We start from the raw sequence: 19,794 nt of genomic DNA, 5'->3' as shown, positions 1-19,794 counted from the left end.
GGAAATGGCCTTTGCTAAAGTTTCACAAAAGTCTTTTGTAACCATATTTAACCTCTTGACCACCGCCCCATGTCAAAAAGACGTCCTCTTTTTAAAGTTGAATATCTCGATAACGGCAGCAGCTGCTGCCACAACCGAGATATTCATCTTTTCAGGGGGCGGTGGTGTACACGATAACGGCGGTCTCCGCGGCGGATTCGCCGCGAGATCGCCGTTATCGGTGGCGGGAGAGGGCCCTCCCGCCGCTCTCCCGCGCCCTCCGCCGCTTACCGGAGCCGTCGGTAGCGGCGGAGGGGATCGGATGTGTCCGGCAGCTGAGCGGGGACGGGACTGAAGGAGAAATCTCCTTCACCCGTCCTCATAGCTCCGCTGGGCGGAAGTGACGTCAAAACGTCAGTCCCGCCCAGCCTCTTTAAAGAAACATTTTTTTTTTTTTTGTCATTTGAAAAAATGACTTTTTTTTTTTTATTTATTTTTTTGCATTTAAGTCTAATTATGAGATCTGAGGTCTTTTTGACCCCAGATCTCATATTTAAGAGGACCTGTCATGCTTTTTTCTATTACAAGGGATGTTTACATTCCTTGTAATAGGAATAAAAGTGATCAATTTTTTTTTTTTTTTTTTTTTTTTTTTTCAGTGTAAAAAATTATAAAACTAAATAAAAATAAATAAGAAAACCCAAAAAAAATTTTTTAAAGCGCCCCGTCCCGACGAGCTCGCGCGCAGAAGCAAACGCATACGCGAGTAGCGCCCGCATATGAAAACGGTATTCAAACCACACAAGTGAGGTATCGCCGCGATCGTTAGAGTGAGAGCAATAATTCTAGCCCTAGACCTACTCTGCAACTCAAAAAATGCAACCTGTAGAATTTTTTAAACGTCGCCTATCGAGATTTTTAAGGGTAAAAGTTTGACGCCATGCCACGAGCGGGCGCAATTTTTAAGCGTGACATGTTGGGTATCATTTTACTCGGCGTAACATTATCTTTCACAATATATAAAAAAATTGGGCAAAATGTATTGTTGTCTTATTTTTTAATTCAAAAAAGTGATTTTTATCCAAAAAAAGTGCGCTTGTAAGACCGCTGCGCAAATACGGTGTGACAAAAAGTATTGCAATGACTGCCATTTTATTCCCCAGGATGTCTGCTAAAAAAAATATATAATGTTTGGGGGTTCTGATTCATTTTCTAGCAAAAAAATTGTGATTTTCACATGAAGGAGAGAAGTGCCAGAATTCACCTGGTGGGCAAGTGGTTAAAGTGGTTGTAAGGGTCCTTTCACATGGAGCGGACCGTTTTTGTGTCCGCTCCGTGTGTGTCCGCAAAAGCTCAGCGGGGATCCTCTGTAATCCCCGCTGAGCTGTCGGCGGATAGGGCGGTCCCCGCACACAGTGCAGAGACCGCCCTGTCTCTTCTCCGCTCTCCCCTATGGGAAATCGGATGAAGACGGACCGTCTGTCCGTCTTCATCCGTTCCGCCGGACGGAAGAAAAATTGGGTTTTCTTCTGTCTGAAAAACCGGATCCTGACGGACGCGGATGGTTGTGGACGTTAGCGGATGCTCCATCCGCTAACGGACGCGATCCCATAGGGATGCATTGCAAGTCCGTAAACGGACTTGTAATAAACGGACCAACGGTCCGCTAATGTGAAAGGGGCCTAAGGCTCAAGGTTTTTTTGCCTTCATGCTGCGGCACTGTGTGTGAATGGATACGCAGAGCCACGGCTCATGAACAAGCCTGCTTTGGTGCCCCCCATGGCAAGCTGCTTGCTCTGGGGGCAGGAGGGAAGGGCTAAGGGCGCCGGTGAGGGACCTGAGAAGAGGAGGATTGGTGTTGCTCTGTGGAAAACCACTGCCCAGAGCAGGTAAGTATGACATGTTTGGTGTGTGTGTGTTCTTTTCATTAGAAAGCCTTTAATACCACTTTAACTGGAGTGTCACAAATCTTGGTGGCTGGGTAGCGGCCTCTTCTTATACTGCAATGTTCTCTGCAATTTCCCTCTCATGCTCCAGTGTGCAAGGCTGAGCGCGAGAGGGAAATTAGCTGTGCATGCCTTTTTTATATGATTTTGACCTGTTTTATGCAAAGTGTGAGAAACAGCAGAGATATCATCATGGTTCAGGTTGACCGAAAACACACAAACAATTCATGTGTTTTGTTTTTTTGTCTCTTTGTTAAAAAAAGAGAGAAGAAAAGGCAAAGCTGCAGGACATAGGTGTGCACTAGCCACTTGGCAATAATTGGGATTTCTGTATGAAAAGCATCTTCAGACAGTAAAGTAGACTAGGGTGAATGGGGTTTATAGACCGATGTGACTCTCTGATTTCCTTGCTTCCGGGGCCATGTTGAAGATCTTGCTAGCCTTTCCATAGTATTTATAATACAGTAGTAAACTAGTCTAAAATTATGTGCTGATTTAAAAAAAAATATATATATAGAAAACTATGGCCCAGATTCACAGAGAGCGGGCACACATTACGCCGCCGTAGCGCAAACCAATATACGCTACGCCGACGCAGCGAGGCAAGCATGGAATTCAGGAAGCCAGTGCTCCCAACACTGCGTTGGCGTGGCATAGGTTACGAAGGCGCAGGCCGGCGTAGGTGGAAGTGGGCTTGCCCCATGCAAATGAGGTGTGACCCCATGCAAATGATGGTTTGAGAGCCAGACAAGTACGTTTAATGAACTGCGCATGCGTCGTGACGTGGACGCATCCCTGTGCGCATGCTCACAACCACGTCGGAACAACTGCCTAAGATACGCCGGATCACTGCCTACGCCATGAACGTAACCTACGCCCATTAAGACACACGTCCAACGTAAAATACGCCGGCTTGTATTCCTTGGTGCAGACCTTTGCATGTCTGCTGCTGAGTTGCACCTCCTTTTTGGGGCTTAACTTTATGCCGGACGTACAACTTACGCGCACCTCTCGTAGCCTGCGTCGGGCGCGCGCAGGTTCGTGAATCGCAGTATTTTCCTCATTTGCATATTTGAATGGCTAATCAATGGCAGCGCCACCATGCGTCCGGCGTAAATGTGCGCCCACCCTACGCCGGCGAGTTACGTCGGCGGGATGAAGCCTGTTTTTAGGCATATCTTACTTTGTGGGTCCAGCGCACAGATACGCCGGCGCATATTTGCATATCTTGAGATACGTCGGCGCAAGTACTTTGTGAATCCGGGCCTTGCAGTCTTATTTGGAGAAAGATAGATTATATATATATATATATAATCTCCAATATAAAAACTATTTCAGTACAAGCAGTTCCTTTTCCACTGTTTTTTATATAATGCTCAGCGAATCATATGAATCCATTTTGCCAATTCTGGTACCATATGATTTTGTCAGGCTTCAAGCACAAGGTCATCACATACAGAAGCAAATCTGAATGCCTTTTTTGCTACTTTTTAGGAAAAAATGGCTTGAATTTGAGATTTGCTCGTTTCCTTTTGACTTGCTTTCATTTCAATTCACATTGACTTAAAATTATTAAACAAAAAAAAAAATGAACTCCAAATAAATGTATCTGCTGGATTAGTTGGTCCCAAGTCCAACAAAGTGTGTGCCAACTTGTGGACTTATCGCCTTAATTTACAGTTCGCATTTTTTAACATGCCAGGAGCATAAACATTGCTATTCCCGAGGCTAGACCCTCTAGTTCCAGCTCCTGAGGCTGCAGTCGCATGCAGCTGCTGTGCACATCCCACCCCTCACCACCTTCTCTTCCTGCCTTTAAAGCGGAGTTCCACCGAAAAAAACAAAACAAAAAAAACATTAAAAGTCGGCAGCTACAAATACTGCAGCTGCTGACTTTTTATATTAGGGCACTTACCTGTCATGGGTGCCGGCACCCAAAGCCATTCTGTCTCTCGGATGGAGGCGCCGCCATCTTCGGTAAGGGAATCGGGAAGTAAAAAGGAAATATTGTTGCGCAGACCCAACATATAGTGCAAGAAATGTGTTTATCAGCCGCGTCTTAAGTGTGCCATACAGCACAAATAAACATAATAAAAAAAGGGAAGTCGCGCTAATTAAAATTAATAAAAATATAGTGAAACACCAGTGACTAATAATTAGAAACAATTCAATATATGGTGGTAAACACCATCAATGTTGTAAGTGCAAATAGTGAATATCTACTAAATATCATAAATGTCTCTGCAGTTGATATAGACGAATTGACAATCTAGACAAGCCAAGAGATTATAAAGCAGTCCACAGGTGTAGTGATGAAAGGAATCCTAGGTAGCAGTGATGGCAACCACGCTGTGTTCAGAACAAACAGGAGACCTCCACCACAGATAATACTGACTCTTACCAGAATTCAGTGAATAATAAGCATAAAATGAAATCCAGCAGCAGCCAAAATGGTTATCTTCAACCAGCGATATCCATACATTAGTAATCACCATTAAAATCCAAGCTCTCCACAGCCCCTGCTGAGTGGTTCTTTCTTTGTAGAGCCTTTTTGTAGCGCACACAATCTACTTCACCCCTTTGCTGCATTGCCAGGCTGTTCAAATGTAAGACATTCTTCAGCACAACAGAGAGACGGTTTCATAGGCATGTCATCCCCGACCTGGGAGCTGTGGTTCATGCATGCACCATATATTGAATTGTTTCTAATTATTAGTCACTGGTGTTTCACTATATTTTTATTAATTTTAATTAGCGCGACTTCCCTTTTTTTATAATCGGGAAGTAAAGCCTTACATGTTCACTTCCTGGTTCTCTACTGCGCATACGCGATCCCACTGGTCCCTGCTGTCTTCTGGGACATGTGTGTCTCCCAGAAGACATCGGGGGGAGTAGGTGCCGGAAATGGCATAGGTCGCCACTGCGTTCAATGCCTGGAAGTGGGAAGCCAATACCTGTATTACACAGGTATCTCCTCCCCCCTGAAAGGTGCCAAATGTGACACCGGGGGGGGGGGGATTCCGAAGCAAAAGTAACATTTTTGAGTGGAACTCCGCTTTAAGTGAACTCATTCACAGAATACAAAGGCTTTTGTGGATGAACAGCGAAGGAGAGAGCGGCCAGAGATGCTGTGTGTGAGAAAACGGCATCTCTCCTTTCAGAGCTCTGGGAGAATAGTGATGGCCGCACTCCCAGAGCTCCTTAAAAACTGTCAGATGTAAATTAAAGGGAGAATTCCATGAGATGGCATGCGCCTTGTTGGACTCAACTTCCAGTATGCAAGCACAGGTCTACACACCTAATGGATATTAATAAATGATTACATGTGGTAGCTATTAGGTAAAGGTATAGTGCTAAGGCTCCATTCACACTTGTGCAACTTGTCATACAGCTTTGCATATCTAAGTTGCATGATGCATCATTCCCCATGTTTTCCAAAGATAACCATTCAAATATCTGCGACTTAAAGTTGCAGCGACCTCAAAGTAGTCCCTGCACAACTTTTGTGTGACTTTCATGCAACTTGAGGACCATAGACTTCAATGATAACCCTCAAAAGTGGCATGAAAGTCCTACCTGAAGGTTATACGATGCAACAATTGTCCATTATCACAAGCCAAAGTCGTATCCAAGTCGCACCCATCCACAGTCTGCACAGCTTTGGAGTCTTACAAGTGTGAATGGAGCCTTTGAGTGTTTTGCTCATTGGAATGGAGCAGAGTCCTGTAGTGATCCGTATTGGTGTTCTCTGTAGGCACAGAGCTGTCTGAAGATACTGAAGTCTCGGAAAGGCTTTGAGCTGCAGGTGCTGAAATCTCTGGGAATAGAGCTGACTGTACAGAAGCAGAATATGTTGTATCACCTTGGAGAGGAATGGCAGAAACTGGCAGTATGGAAACTTCCACCGTCCAAAGGTAACAGTAAGCCTGCACTCCACACAGGGTTCATGTACTGCAATACTTCTACATTAAGGTAGGGGTCAGCAAAATGAGGATTGGCTCTTGACTTTCCCAATTTGGTCAGTAACATGAAAGGACCCTAAGGATTTTTTTTTTTTTTTTTAATACAATGACCTATAAATAGGGCTGCAACTAACGATTATTTTCATAATCGATTAGTTGGCCGATTTATTGTTTCGATTAATAGGATAATAGCCTGCTGTACCCAAACAAAATTGAGGTCCTTTTTTCCCACAAATGGAGCTTTCTTTTGATGGTATTTGGTCACATCCTGCGGTTTTAATTTTTTTGCGCTATACTGTGGGGCAGCACAGTGGTGTAGTGAGTAGCACTCTCACCTAGCAGTAAAAAAGGTTGCTGGTTCAAATCCCGACCACGACACTACCTGCCTGGAGTTTGCATGTTCTCCCTGTGCCTGCGTGGGTTTCCTCCGGGTGCTCTGGTTTCCTCCTACACTCAAAAGACATGCTGGTAGGTTAATTGGCTTCTGCCTAAATTGGCCCTAGTATATGAATGTGAGTTAGGGACCTTAGATTGTAAGCTCCTTGTATAGGGCGTAAATTGGCCCTATATAAGTACCTAAATAATAATAAACAAAACAAAGTGACAATTTTGAAAAAAAAAAATTATTTTTTTGCTATAATATCCCCCCCCCCCCCCCCCCCCCAAAAAAAAAAAGAAAAAAAAAAGAAATCATATTTCTTTCTCGTACATCACGGGACACAGAGCGGCATATTCATTACTATGTGGGTTATATGGAGTACCTTCAGGTGATGGACACTGGCAATCTCAAACAGGAAGTCCCCTCCCTATATAACCCCCTCCCATAGGAGGAGTACCTCAGTTTTTTCGCCAGTGTCTTAGGTGTTGGTCATGGATTAGCTTTGCCTCTGTATCCTTGGGATTAAGGCGGGCTAACCGGATCTGTCCAAAGTGCCTCAGCGCCAAAGTGGACAGTACCCGGGCCCCAAACCGTGGGGTTTTGCCTATAATGCCCTCTCTAGAGGGATGGACCCTGGGCCCAGGACTTAGAGCTTTTCCTAAGCCAAAAGTATCCTGTTTGCCAGGGTGCTATATAGGTCCAGGTCAGTCGGTTCCTTCCTAGGACCCCAGTACCTGATGGTCTACTACTTTACCCACGGAGATGGGAGAAGATTGGACTGTTGTTGCTTGGCAAACGTCCTGCGGCATGGAGCAGGTAAGTGGAGAGTCTGCGGGACTTGGTCCGACAGTGGACTCTCCAGGGGAGATCTGCGGGGGGTTTGCCTGAGTATGCTCTGCATTGGCACCATGGTCACTATGTCTGTTATGTCTGGATGATCTAACTTTTCCCCCCATGACTGGATCCCCCTGTCTAGGCATCTCTTTACTGGCTACCTGCTGCCCCGCTGGTTGGGAAGGTCTTTTTTGGAGATCTGTCTCAGGGCTATAAATGTGTCCTTTAAGAGGCCTGTGTTTAAGTCCTACCTGGCCGGGGTTTTTGAAATTGCCGCTCTGCAGCCGTAGGGGCGATCCTCTCCCTGCTTCCTGAAGTCTGGCGGCGCGTCTCCATGTGTTCCCCTCCCCTGACATACGGGCGCGCGCGCGGGCGCGTGCACGCTTAATAGAGCAGTTTTGCGCCGTTCGGGGGGGGGGGCGGGGAGCGTGCAGGCCGGCGTCGAAAGAGGCGGGCTTTCGCCTCTGTTATTTGAAGCAGGTCCTCGTTATGGCTCAGTCTGAAACTGAGCTGAGAGCGAGAGGACACAGAGCGGCACACTAGTGACCCCCGGTGGCAGGAAAGGGGTAGTACATGCTAGGCTTAGCCTATGCATATCTATTAAGCCAAAAATCCTCTTTGCAGCAGGTTGGAGGCTGGTAAAGTATTGGTGGGGCTGTATGTTTTAAAAAAAAAAAAAAAAAAAGCCTTTAATAAGGTAAAGGAAATATATATATATAATAATGTATTGAAAAAAAAAAAAAAAAAAAAGTGGTTCTTTTTTGTTGGAACATACGGAGCCCCACCAGGTTAGGGACATTAGTAATACTACTGTTCCCTTAACCACGTAATTTTTTCCTAGCTACAAACAGTCAGTTGTTGTATGCTGGGGTACCTCGGTCTTGTACCATGGCTCCCAAAGGCTCGGGATCTAGAGGGGCAAAAAATACCAAAAAACAAAAGGGTTCCCCCTCAGATTCTGAGGATATGAGTCAGGCTATGCCAGTACTCTCCCCACCTGTTGACCCAGGGATGGCCGCCTTGGTTGAGCCAACAGGAGGGTCTGGTGCGGAGGCTGGCCCAGATCCTCCCAACCCGGTGTTTATCACTGAGGAAATGCTAGCTATCTCCTTAGGAGGGCTAGAGAAAAGATTGGCAGCTATGATCGCTAATTCATTGCCAGACAAAAAGCGGACTAGGTCCCCTTCACCAAAGTGTGTATACTCAGATGCGGAGGTTCTCTCCCTAGGAGACTTAGAATCTCAGGAGGACCTGGTGGACCAGAACCTAGAAGGTTCAGAGCTTGAGGATTCTACTGTGGAGGAACCATTCTCTGCCTCCCAAGCAGAAAGTCTGTGGATCCAGTCCTTGACAGACATGGTCCGATCGGCATTTAAGTTGCCCTTACCGGAGCCTCGGGCTCCGATAGTTTCCTCCTTGGGCTCTTTAAAAGCCCCCTTGAATGACGCAGTTTTTCCGGTCCATCCTCTGTTGGAGGAATTGATTTACCAAGATTGGGTACGACCGGACAGAATCTTTTTGCCGCCTAAAAGATTTTCTGTTATCTACCCCATGGAAGAGAAATTTTCCAAAAAATGGGCGCCCCCAGCTGTGGACGCAGCCATCTCGTGCGTAAATAAAACATTAACTTGTCCGGTAGAAAACATACAAATGTTTAAGGATCCGGTTGATAAACGTTTAGAGACACTTTTAAAGGCTTCCTTTGCTACGGCAGGAGCAGTGGTACAGCCGGCAGTAGCTGCTATCGGAGTTTGTCAGGCTTTGAAGGTCCAAACTAAACAGATGCTGAAAGACATCCCTGCCCAACAGGCAGAGGAGCTATCTGATATTCCCAGAGCTTTATGCTTTGCGGTGGATGCTATAAAGGACTCCATCCAGCAGGCATCTCGTTTATCACTATTAGTAGTGCATATGAGAAGGCTCTTATGGTTAAAGAACTGGGCGGCCGAGCCCCCATGTAAGAAACTTCTGGCAGGGTTTCCCTTTCATGGGGGAAGACTCTTCGGAGAAGATCTAGATAAATACATTCAGACTATATCGAGTGGTAAAAGTACCCTCCTACCAGTCAAAAAGAAGTTCCGGGGTCCTGCCTTTAAGAGGCCGATTTCCCCTGTCCCGGGGCCCTCAAATTCCAGGCAGTATCGACGGCCTCCTGCGCGATCCAACTTTAACAATAAGTCACAGGGACAGGCCCCTGGGGGCAAGAGGCCATGGTATCGCAAGCCAACAAAGCCAGCCCCTAAGTCTGCCTTATGAAGGGGCGCCCCCACTCACTCGAGTGGGGGGAAGGCTTCGTCTCTTTTCGGAGGTTTGGGAAGCCAACATCCCCGACAGATGGGTCCGGTCATCTGTGGCCAGAGGCTACAAGTTAGAGTTTCTAAAGTTTCCGCCGCCTCATTTTCAGGAGTCAAGGGTACCGAACGATCCAGCAAAAAAGGCCTCGTTCCTAACGGCATTGGATCGTCTGCTCTGCCAGGGCGTGATTGTAGAGGTACCAGTCCAAGAGCAAGGACTAGGCTTCTACTCCAATCTATTTGTCGTACCAAAGCCCAACGGCGATGTCAGACCAATTTTAGACCTAAAAGGTTTAAACGTTTACCTAAAGGTTCAGTCATTCCGGATGGAATCGGTTCGGTCAGCTGCCGCCGCGCTCCAGAAGGACGACTTTCTGGCTTCCATAGACATAAAAGACGCTTACCTTCATATACCGATCTTTCAGCCACATCAAAGATTTTTACGCTTCTCGGTGGCTCAGCGTCACTTCCAGTTTGTGGCACTTCCTTTCGGGCTGGCTACGGCCCCCCCGGGTGTTTACGAAGGTTCTAGCTCCAATTTTAGCCAATCTAAGAATCCAAGGGGTCACGGTCCTAGCATACTTGGACGATCTCTTGATCATAGATCACTCACCGGCTTGCCTGGAGCAAGCGGTTGCCCTTACGGGTCAATACCTCGAGAGTTTCGGCTGGGTCTTAAACCGAGAAAAATCAGCATTCCAACCAACAAAACAGTTGGAATATCTCGGCATGAGGTTAGATACAGCTCAGCAAAGAGTATTTTTACCCCTGGTAAAGGTCAAAGCTATCAAGGAGTTGATTCAGCTGGTTCTAAGCAAAAAAGAACCAACTATTCGCCTATGTATGCGTTTACTAGGCAAGCTGGTGGCTACGTTCGAGGCGGTACCTTACGCACAGAGCCATACTCGCGTCCTACAAGCAGCCATTCTGGCGGCTTGGAGCGGGAAAGCACAGGCCTTGGAGTTTCCTTTAGCTCTATCATCAAGAGTCCGGCAAAGTCTGTGCTGGTGGTTAAACCCTCAGAATCTGCTGAAAGGGAAATCCTTCAGCCCCATAGCCTGGAAGATAGTGACCACAGATGCCAGCCTAAAAGGCTGGGGAGCGGTCTTGGATGGTTATACTCGCCAAGGTACTTGGGCAGCGGCGGAGAAGCAGCTGCCCATCAACATCCTGGAGCTCAGAGCTGCTCGGCTAGCCCTCCTGGCATGGACATCCAAACTGAAGGGATTCCCGGTGAGAATACAATCAGACAATGCCACGGCTGTGGCATATATAAACCACCAAGGGGGAACCAAGAGTCAGGCCGCTCAGAAGGAAGTGAGCTTGATTTTTCTGTGGGCAGAGGCTCATGTGCCCTGCATATCGGCAATATTCATTCCCGGAGTGGACAACCTGCAGGCAGACTTCTTAAGTCGCCAAACTATGTCGCCAGGGGAATGGTCTCTACATCCCCAGGTTTTTCAGACAATCTGCCAAAGGTGGGGTGTGCCAGACGTGGATGTCATGGCATCGAGGTTCAACAAGAAGCTAGACAGGTTCATGTCCCGCACAAGGGACCCGATGGCCTGCGGAACCGATGCGTTAGTTTGCCCTTGGCATCAGTTCAAACTCCTTTATGCGTTTCCCCCTCTCCAGTTACTACCCCGCCTGCTGCGCAGGATAAGGATGGAGCACAAGCCAGTAATCCTGGTTGCTCCAGCGTGGCCCCGAAGGGCATGGTACTCACTAGTCTTGAGGATGGCAGTAGAAGACCCTTGGACTCTTCCTCTACGACCAGACCTACTCTCTCAAGGCCCGATCCTCCACCCTGCATTACGGCGTCTAAATTTGACGGCCTGGCGGCTGAATCCCTGATTCTCAGGGGTAGAGGTCTGTCTAAGCAGGTTATCTCCACCCTGATCAGGGCTAGAAAGCCGGTCTCCAGAATAATTTATTACAGGGTTTGGAGGGCCTATGTAGGCTGGTGTGAGTCCAAGAAATGGCTTTCTCGCAAGTATACCATTGATAGAGTGTTAAGTTTTCTCCAGCTGGGAGTGGATAAAGGCCTGGCATTAAGCACAATTAAGGGACAGATTTCAGCTCTGTCAGTGTGGTTTCAGAGGCCGTTGGCCACCCACTCGCTGGTTAAGACCTTCATTCAGGGGGTCTTACGTATTAATCCTCCGATCAAGTCCCCAATTTGTCCGTGGGACTTAAATCTTGTTCTATCAGCTTTGCAGAAGCAACCCTTTGAACCTTTGGCTGAGATTCCTTTGGTTTTACTAACAAGGAAATTGGTATTTCTGGTTGCCATAGTTTCAGCCAGGAGAGTGTCAGAATTGGCTGCCTTATCTTGTAAGGAACCATATCTTATTCTGCATAAGGATAGGGTGGTTCTCCGTCCTCATCCTTCTTTTCTGCCGAAGGTTATATCCGGTTTTCACCTAAACCAGGATTTGATTCTACCTTCCTTCTTTCCGAAACCTACATCTAGAAAAGAAGGGTTGCTGCATACCCTAGATATTGTCAGGGCCATGAAGGCCTATCTTAAAGCTACAGAGAAGATTCGGAAAACAGAGGTGTTGTTCATTTTGCCGGACGGGCCCAAGAAGGGGCAGGCGGCTGCAAGATCCACCATCTCGAGGTGGATTAGACAGTTAATTACTCAGGCATACGGCTTGAAGAGGTTGCCTCCTCCTTTATCAATAAAGGCTCATTCTACCAGGGCCATGGGCGCCTCCTGGGCAGCACACCATCAGATCTCTATGGCTCAAATATGCAAGGCGGCAACCTGGTCTTCAGTCCACACGTTTACAAAGTTCTACCAGTTGGACGTAAGAAGGAATACTGATACAGCCTTTGGGCAGGCAGTGCTGCAGGCTGCGATTTAAGACCCTCGGAATCGGGGGCACCCTTGATTTAAATTTACATTTAAATTTATTCTTTTTTTTACTAAGTTGGATTTATTATTATTATTTTAGAGTGTACCTCTAATTAAATCCTGTTGTCTTGGGAAGATGTCTCCCTCCCCTCATTAAAGCATTGCTTTGGGACATCCCACATAGTAATGAATATGCCGCTCTGTGTCCCGTGATGTACGAGAAAGAAAAGGGGATTTTTAATACAGCTTACCTGTAAAATCCTTTTCTTGGAAGTACATCACGGGACACAGAGCTCCCACCCCTCTTATAGGGACCATTTTGGGAGGCATACTGCTTGCTACAAAACTGAGGTACTCCTCCTATGGGAGGGGGTTATATAGGGAGGGGACTTCCTGTTTGAGATTGCCAGTGTCCATCACCTGAAGGTACTCCATATAACCCACATAGTAATGAATATGCCGCTCTGTGTCCCGTGATGTACTTCCAAGAAAAGGATTTTACAGGTAAGCTGTATTAAAAATCCCCTTTTCTTCATCAGTTTAGGCCGATATGTATTCTTCTACATATTTTTGGTAAAAAAAATCACAATAAGCGTGTTGATTGGTTTGCACCAAAGTTATAATTTGTAGCTGAAAGAAGCTACTACCAAAATGTGTCTGGATGGTTGGATTGTTGGTTGGATTGTTGGTTGGTTGGATTGTTGGTTGGTTGGATTGTTGGTTGGTTGGATTGTTGGTTGGTTGGATTGTTGGTTGGTTGGATTGTTGGTTGGTTGGATTGTTGGTTGGTTGGATTGTTGGTTGGTTGGATTGTTGGTTGGTTGGATTGTTGGTTGGTTGGATTGTTGGTTTGTTGGATTGTTGGTTTGTTGGATTGTTGGATTGTTGGATTGTTGGATTGTTGGATTGTTGGTTGGATGGTTAGATGGTTGGATGGTTAGATGGTTGGTTGTTTGGATTGTTGGATTGTTGGTTGGTTGGTTTGTTGGCGATTCATGGGAACCAGCCACATTGCTGCAGTACAACTGCGGCAACTGGTCCTTAAGCTGTTAATAACGGAACACTATTTTTTTTGGATGTCCGTCTGAGTGCCGACCATTCCTTTCCTTATTCTCGTGCAGCTGTGCATAGAAGCCAATCGGCATCTAACTTCAGCTTGTTCAGTTTTAAAAAACAAAACAAAAGCTGCAAGCTGATTGGTTTCTGTGCAAAGCTGCAACAGATTTTGCACTTTCCAGTTTTGGTAAATCAACCCCAGTATGTTTCACATTTTCTTTACTGGATGATGACCTAAAACAGATTTGGGGGCACTTTAAAGCAAATATATATATATATATATATATATATATATATAATTTGAATGAAGGTTTTATGTTGAGGCAAATCTTTCACAGTTTAGTTTATGCCTTTTTTTTTTTATAAAGTGTCATAGCTGGTCATCGCCTTTTTTTAAAAATATCAAAATGCCGCAGAAAGGAAGGACAAGGCATTCTCTTTGGCACACAGAAATGGTAGATTGCATTCATTACCTGTTTATATGCGCCCTCTGCTGGCAAGTCTAAAGACACACAGATGACCTCTGTAGTAATGCAGAAGCTCTGAGAGTCAAATTGAAAAATGTACTGTGCTTTTTTGTAGCTGAGAGAAGCTACTACCAAATGTATGTGGTTGGTTGGTTTGTTTTTTAATAATTCTGTTTTTTTTTTTTTCTCTCTGAAGATTATTCAAGTCTGGAAATGATCCTGAAGACTGAACTGCACTTATGTGCTTTGCCATCATCTGATGAGTCCCCTTCTGAACCAATACTAGGGTCTGTCCTTCAAGCTTTGGCCATCCTAGGAGAGCTAAACACCAAGCTTAAGTTCTTCAGTAAGACCAGACAACTTTCTCTGAGACAGATCTATTCTGCAGAATGCTTTTCTGTAACTCATTTATTCCTTTTCTATTACAGGCCAGCTACTGCTGAATTATATCCTTAAGCCTTTGGTAAAATATCCATCCCTTCACGTTCTGGTGGAGTCTCAACCTCAGGGGGTAATACTTCGTTTTGAAAGCACTAAGACAGAGTTGGAACATCCAACTCCAACTCAGGTGTTCATGAAGCTGATGTTGGTCCTGGAGTTACTACACAAGCACTTACTGGGTATGGCTCTCATTTAGAGGAGTTAGAGTGCTAAATCTGCCCTATGAAGGGGCTGCTGCATGCCGGCTAGGAAAGCCAGGGTTGGTAGAGAGGCAAATTTATTTATCGATAGGCCCTTGGTTTTATAGTTTGCTGCTGGAAGATCCTGCTACAGACAATGTTCTTGTCTGTGTGTGTATATATGTGTATATGTGTATGTATGTATGTATGTATGTATGTATATATATATATATATATATATATATATATATATATACCCCTTCATAGAGGTCTGAGGGAAAGTGACACACAAGCATGTGACAGGTCATTGAAGTTGATTGCACCAAAATGTGGAGGATCATGAACTCCGAGGCATGTGCAGTACAAATTACTACAGAATTTCCTGTTTGTATGGGGATCCCTCTTAATAACTACTACTTGCTTTTATCATGCAATTTGTGGTACTCAAATTGCTTCATTATCGCGTGCATTAGACCGTATTCTCTGTTTATTGTGCAATTGAGTCGTCTTCAGTTTATTTAATAGTAGTGACTTCTTGGGATGATTTTGTTCTGTGCATTATCTCCTCCAGATGTCCCAGTAGAAAACCAGAAAGTCCGGGAGGGTAATAAAGTGGTTCTAGCAGAGGTTCTTGGGGATCTGATCTGGGAGGAGATTTCTGAGGCCATCATTAAAGACTGTTTGGTATACTCCATACCTACCAACAGCAGGAAGCTTGAGCAGTATGAGGAGGTATGTATGTCTTCTATTTTGTAAGTTAATATCTTTGTCTAGTGTCAGCTGAAGGCTTTCATTTACTTCTTTTTTCTTTTTTTTCCTCCAATTCAGGTTATAAAAGCTACAGAAGATTTTGAAAATACTCTCAAAGGTATGAGATATCTGAAGGGTGATGCAACAGAGCTGCTGAAATATGCCCGGAATGTCAATGCTCACTTTGCCAGCAAGAAATGCCAAGATGTGATTGTGACTGCAAGAAACCTCATGACCTCTGAGATACACAACACTGTGAAGGTGAGACATGTACACTTATATTATTGCTTTGTTTTCAACAGATTTAAAGTAAACCAAAGCTTAAAAAGCTTCTAAAGGCTTAAGTTTTTGTTTTTCTTACCTTCATGCATTTAATGCATGAAGGTAAAAAACCTTCTGTGGGCAGCAGTCCCCCCCAGCCTCCCTAATACTTACCTGAGAGCATCGGTCTCCTGAGTCTCTTCCTCCCTATTGGCTGAGGCAATGGGTTCTGCTGCTGTCAATCATGCCCATTGAACCGATTGCTGCCATGGCTTAGGAACGAGCCTTCTTGGGTGCCATATTGCAAGCTGCTTGCTCTGGGGGCACTTTGGCAGGAGGGCGGGTTAAGAGCGCTGGCGAGGGGCCTGAGAAGAGGAGGATCGGGACTGCCCTGTGTAAAAACATTGCACAGAGCAGGTTGTGTGTGTGTTGTGTTTTTTATTTTTTATTTTTTTAGAAAACCTTTAATATCACTTGAATCACTTCTGGAACAAGCCAATTTTTGACGCTTGCTGTTTACAAGTTAATCTGTATTTTTTGCTAGAAAATTACTTGGAACCCCCAAACATTCTCTCGATCAATCTCTCTCGATATACAGTATATCTATCTAATCTTTTTTTTTAGAAAAGACTCTGGAGAATAAAATGGCGGTCGTTGCAATATTTTATGTCACACGATATTTGCACATCGTTTTTTTTAAATGCAATTTTTTTTTTATTATTAAAAAAAAAATTAAACTTTGCCCAATTTTGTTCTATAATGTTTTTTTTTTACACTCTCTTTAACTGCTTAAGGACCAAAGCACGACGATATACGTTCGCACAATGGCACGGCTGGGCAGAAAAAAATAAATACATTTGATCCCTTTCATTCCTATTACAAGGAATATAAACATCCCTTGTAATAGGGGAACAAAGCAGGACAGGGCTTCTTTAATGTGAGATCTGGGTCAAAAAGAGCTCACTCTCACACTTACACTTAAAAGCAATAATAAAAATAAATTGTCCCTTTTTTAAGGCCGGAGGACAGAAGTGACGTTTGACGTCGCTCTGGTCCTCCAAATGCAATGGTTCTCCAGTCCTGTCCTAACGGGTCAGATTTTAAGTATTACCTTGAGGAGATGCAGACTAGAATACTGCAATCACTGAGCAGCAAACTATATCACCTGTGATGTGTTTAAGGCATCTTGCAAACCTGGCCTGTTAGTGGGCCTGAGGACAGGAGTTGAGAGCCACTGTCCAAGGGCATAGAGCCGAGTGTGGGCCACCATACCCTCCCTCGACTTCCTGCCCATCCATCCTGTGGATCGGATAGTTTCCGCCACTACCCAGGGCTCCGGTAACCGGCAGAGACCACTGGGACGCAGCAGGAGGGGGCAGCTTTCCCGCCGTCCATAAAGGTCATCTTGTGTCGAATCTGCCGCTGAGACCACTTTTATATTCAAACGGACTGCCCGCTGTTTAAAAAAAAATAGGGTTATGGCAGCTGTCTGCTGCCATAACCCCTGTATTTAAAGGCAAAGTAGCGATGTATATCCAGGGACAGTCTGGAAGTGGTTGGCTAAGCTCTGTAGCATTGAAAATGAACTGCAGGTAAACGGCTAGATGTTCACTTGAAATACATATATGAAAGAGTTGTAAAGGTTTGTTTTTCATTTTCTAAATAGGTTCCTTTAAGCTAGTGCATTGTTGGTTCACTTACCTTTTCCTTCGATTTCCCTTCTAAATTTTTTTTTCTTTGTCTGAATTTCTCACTTCCTGTTTCTCCCCAGTAAGCTGTTCTGGCTGACTAACCACCGCCTGGATGATGGGGGCAAGCTTACTGAGGAGGAACAGGAAGTGAGAAGTTCAGACAAAGAAAAAAAAAACATTTAGAAGGGAAATGGAAGTAAAAGGTAAGTGAACCAACAATGCACTAGCTTAAAGCTTATGTTTCAATTAGACCTTGCCATAAACCGGTTCTTCTTAACTGATCGTTTCTGGACTGAGCGGAGAGGTTCTCACACTTGGGTTGGGTGCACCCCAGATTCTGTGTGTCTGACAGAGATCTTTGTTAGACCTTGATACAGGAATCCTCTGCTGGAGACAACATACGCATTTTTTACTTCTTGGAACCTTTTGGCTTAGAGTTGGGTCCTCTTTCAAAGGTGGACACGCCGACTCTTTAGAAGGGATGACTTCTGTTTTGTCCCTGATCGGGAGAACACTTTTTTTTTTCCCCTACACCTTTTGCTTGTGGTCAGGTAGGACAATTCTGCTTCATCAGGAGTCTCATTTTCATCTTCATTCTTGTCTACGCTTGTAAGGGCACTTTCCATGCATGCAATCTCTTTGGTCCCATTGACTTTTTTGGGATCAAACCCCCTGAACTCTCTGGGGGGCTTAAGAGTTACCTTACACACCTTGGCCCGGATTCTCGTACGAGTTACGCCGTCGTAACTCCAGATACGCCGTTGTAACTCTGAGTCCGAGCCGTCGTATCTATGCGCCTGATTCTTAGAATCAGTTACGCATAGATTTGTATTAGATCCAACCGGCGTAAGTCTCTTACGCCGTCGGATCTTAACTGCATATTTACGCTGGCCGCTAGGGGCGTGTACGCTGATTTACGCTTAGAAATATGTAAATCAGCTAGATACGTCAATTCACGAACATACGCCCGGCCGACACAGTACAAATACGCCGTATACGTTAGGCTTTTCCCGGCGTAAAGTTACCCCTGCTATATGAGGCGTACCGATGTTAAGTATGGACGTCGGGCCAGCGTCAAATTTTTCACGTTTTACGTCGTTTGCGTAAGTCATTCTCGAATAGGGCTGGGCGTCATTTACGTTCACGTCGAAAGCATTGGCTTCTTGCGGGTTAATTTGGAGCATGCGCACTGGGATACTTTCACGGACGGCGCATGCGCCGTTCGTAAAAAGTGGCATTTACGTGGGGTCACATTAAATTTACATAACACACGCCCGCATCTACCACATTTGAATTAGGCGGGCTTACGCCGGCCTATTTACGCTACGCCGCCGCAACTTTGGTTTGAGAATACGGCACTTGCCTGTCAAAGTTGCGGAGGCGTAACGTAAATAGGATACGTTACGCCCGCACAAATATACGTGGTTCTACGTGAATCCGGGCCATTGGGTGATGTGCCTAGCGAGATCGGTTGTCAGGCCAGATCACCCCATTTTAGACATGACGTTCTCATCTCCTTGATGCTAGATGTTAGGGGTGCATTTTTTTTTTTTTTTATGGTTTTCAATGGAGACTTCTAGGTATTTTCATTTATTTTTACCTAGTGCTTTTTTTTTTTTTTAGATTACGCCAGACTCCAAAGTAACAGTGCCGAAACTCCAAAGCCCTAGTGGAGAGAAGGTGAAGATACAGAAGAGCCCTTCACATGAACCGTCGGCACTAGAAAATGAGTTCAAGCTCAGCCAACACACCTTCTCTTTGCCTACCTGCAGGATCAGCGAGTCTGTTCAAAAACTGATCTATCTCGCTTACCAGACCCTTTCTGAAGCCACTGCCAGCAATCCACCTTGGTAAGGCGACAAAGCATGCCTCAACTTGCAAACATTAATAAAATAAGCTTATTTGTGACATACTACTAAAATATTTTGTGCCTAGACAAGGTCTTTTTTTTATTTTTTTTAACAAAATGAAATTGGGCTTGTCCACGATTTATAAATATATGCGGTTTTAACACTGAATACACCTAGTTAATTATGTGGTGAAATTGGCTCTGGCCAAAGTCGGACAAAAAATTATTTTTGTTTTGCTTGTATATTCTTTCAAATTTCATACAGTAATGTCAAGAAGGTTTACGCTTATATTTTATAAATGTCACATAATTTTTTCCCATAACAGCCAAACCAAAAAAAAAGAAAAAAGTTAAACTTCGATCTTAATTGTCTGTACATTTTAATAAGTAATTTTTATTGCCTGAATGTATTAGGTTGTGTAACTCCCCAGTGGCAGAAACCATAACCTCGAAGTAGGGCTGTGGAAATGAAAGATTAATTCCTCGAATTAATCTTTAATATTTTTTTTGAACGATCAAAATTCTTTTGATCGGCACTAGTGGTGCAACGAATCGTAAATGATTCGAGCGGGTCACCATATGCGGATCGGCACACCACGTGATCCGCAGAGCTCCGCTGCTGCCTCGGCCATAGGAAAGGCCGTGGCTTCGGCCTAGCTCCTGGAGCGGCGGCCATATTGGTCCACCCGGCGGCGGCCTAGGTGAGTCTAGAGCGGCGCGTTGACGTCATCACTCAACTGCTCGTGTTCGCCCGGCTACTCTGGTAAGACTAAGCAAGCACTAATCTTCCTATACAGTGGGGGGAGATGTGGACCATATTACAGTGGGGGAGATGTCTGTGGCTAT

At 45.0% G+C, this 19,794-nt stretch overlaps 1 protein-coding gene across 1 annotated transcript in view; it reads left to right on the top strand.

The window, feature by feature from the left end:
- Positions 1 to 19,794, top strand: part of ZW10 (zw10 kinetochore protein) — a 55,372-nt gene that overhangs the window by 15,675 nt on the left and 19,903 nt on the right. Inside the window, exons 5-10 of the mRNA XM_040326023.1 lie at positions 5,680 to 5,839; positions 13,974 to 14,123; positions 14,206 to 14,397; positions 14,969 to 15,129; positions 15,226 to 15,408; positions 18,723 to 18,949. Of these exons, the coding sequence (XP_040181957.1) occupies positions 5,680 to 5,839; positions 13,974 to 14,123; positions 14,206 to 14,397; positions 14,969 to 15,129; positions 15,226 to 15,408; positions 18,723 to 18,949 (1,073 nt within the window). The remainder of the gene's footprint in view (positions 1 to 5,679; positions 5,840 to 13,973; positions 14,124 to 14,205; positions 14,398 to 14,968; positions 15,130 to 15,225; positions 15,409 to 18,722; positions 18,950 to 19,794) is intronic.

The sequence above is a fragment of the Rana temporaria genome, chromosome 10 (assembly GCF_905171775.1).
Source record: "Rana temporaria chromosome 10, aRanTem1.1, whole genome shotgun sequence".
NCBI classification, from domain to species: Eukaryota; Metazoa; Chordata; class Amphibia; order Anura; family Ranidae; genus Rana; species Rana temporaria.
Note: the sequence above shows the minus strand (reverse complement) of the source record. Positions and strands in the feature narration are given on the sequence as shown.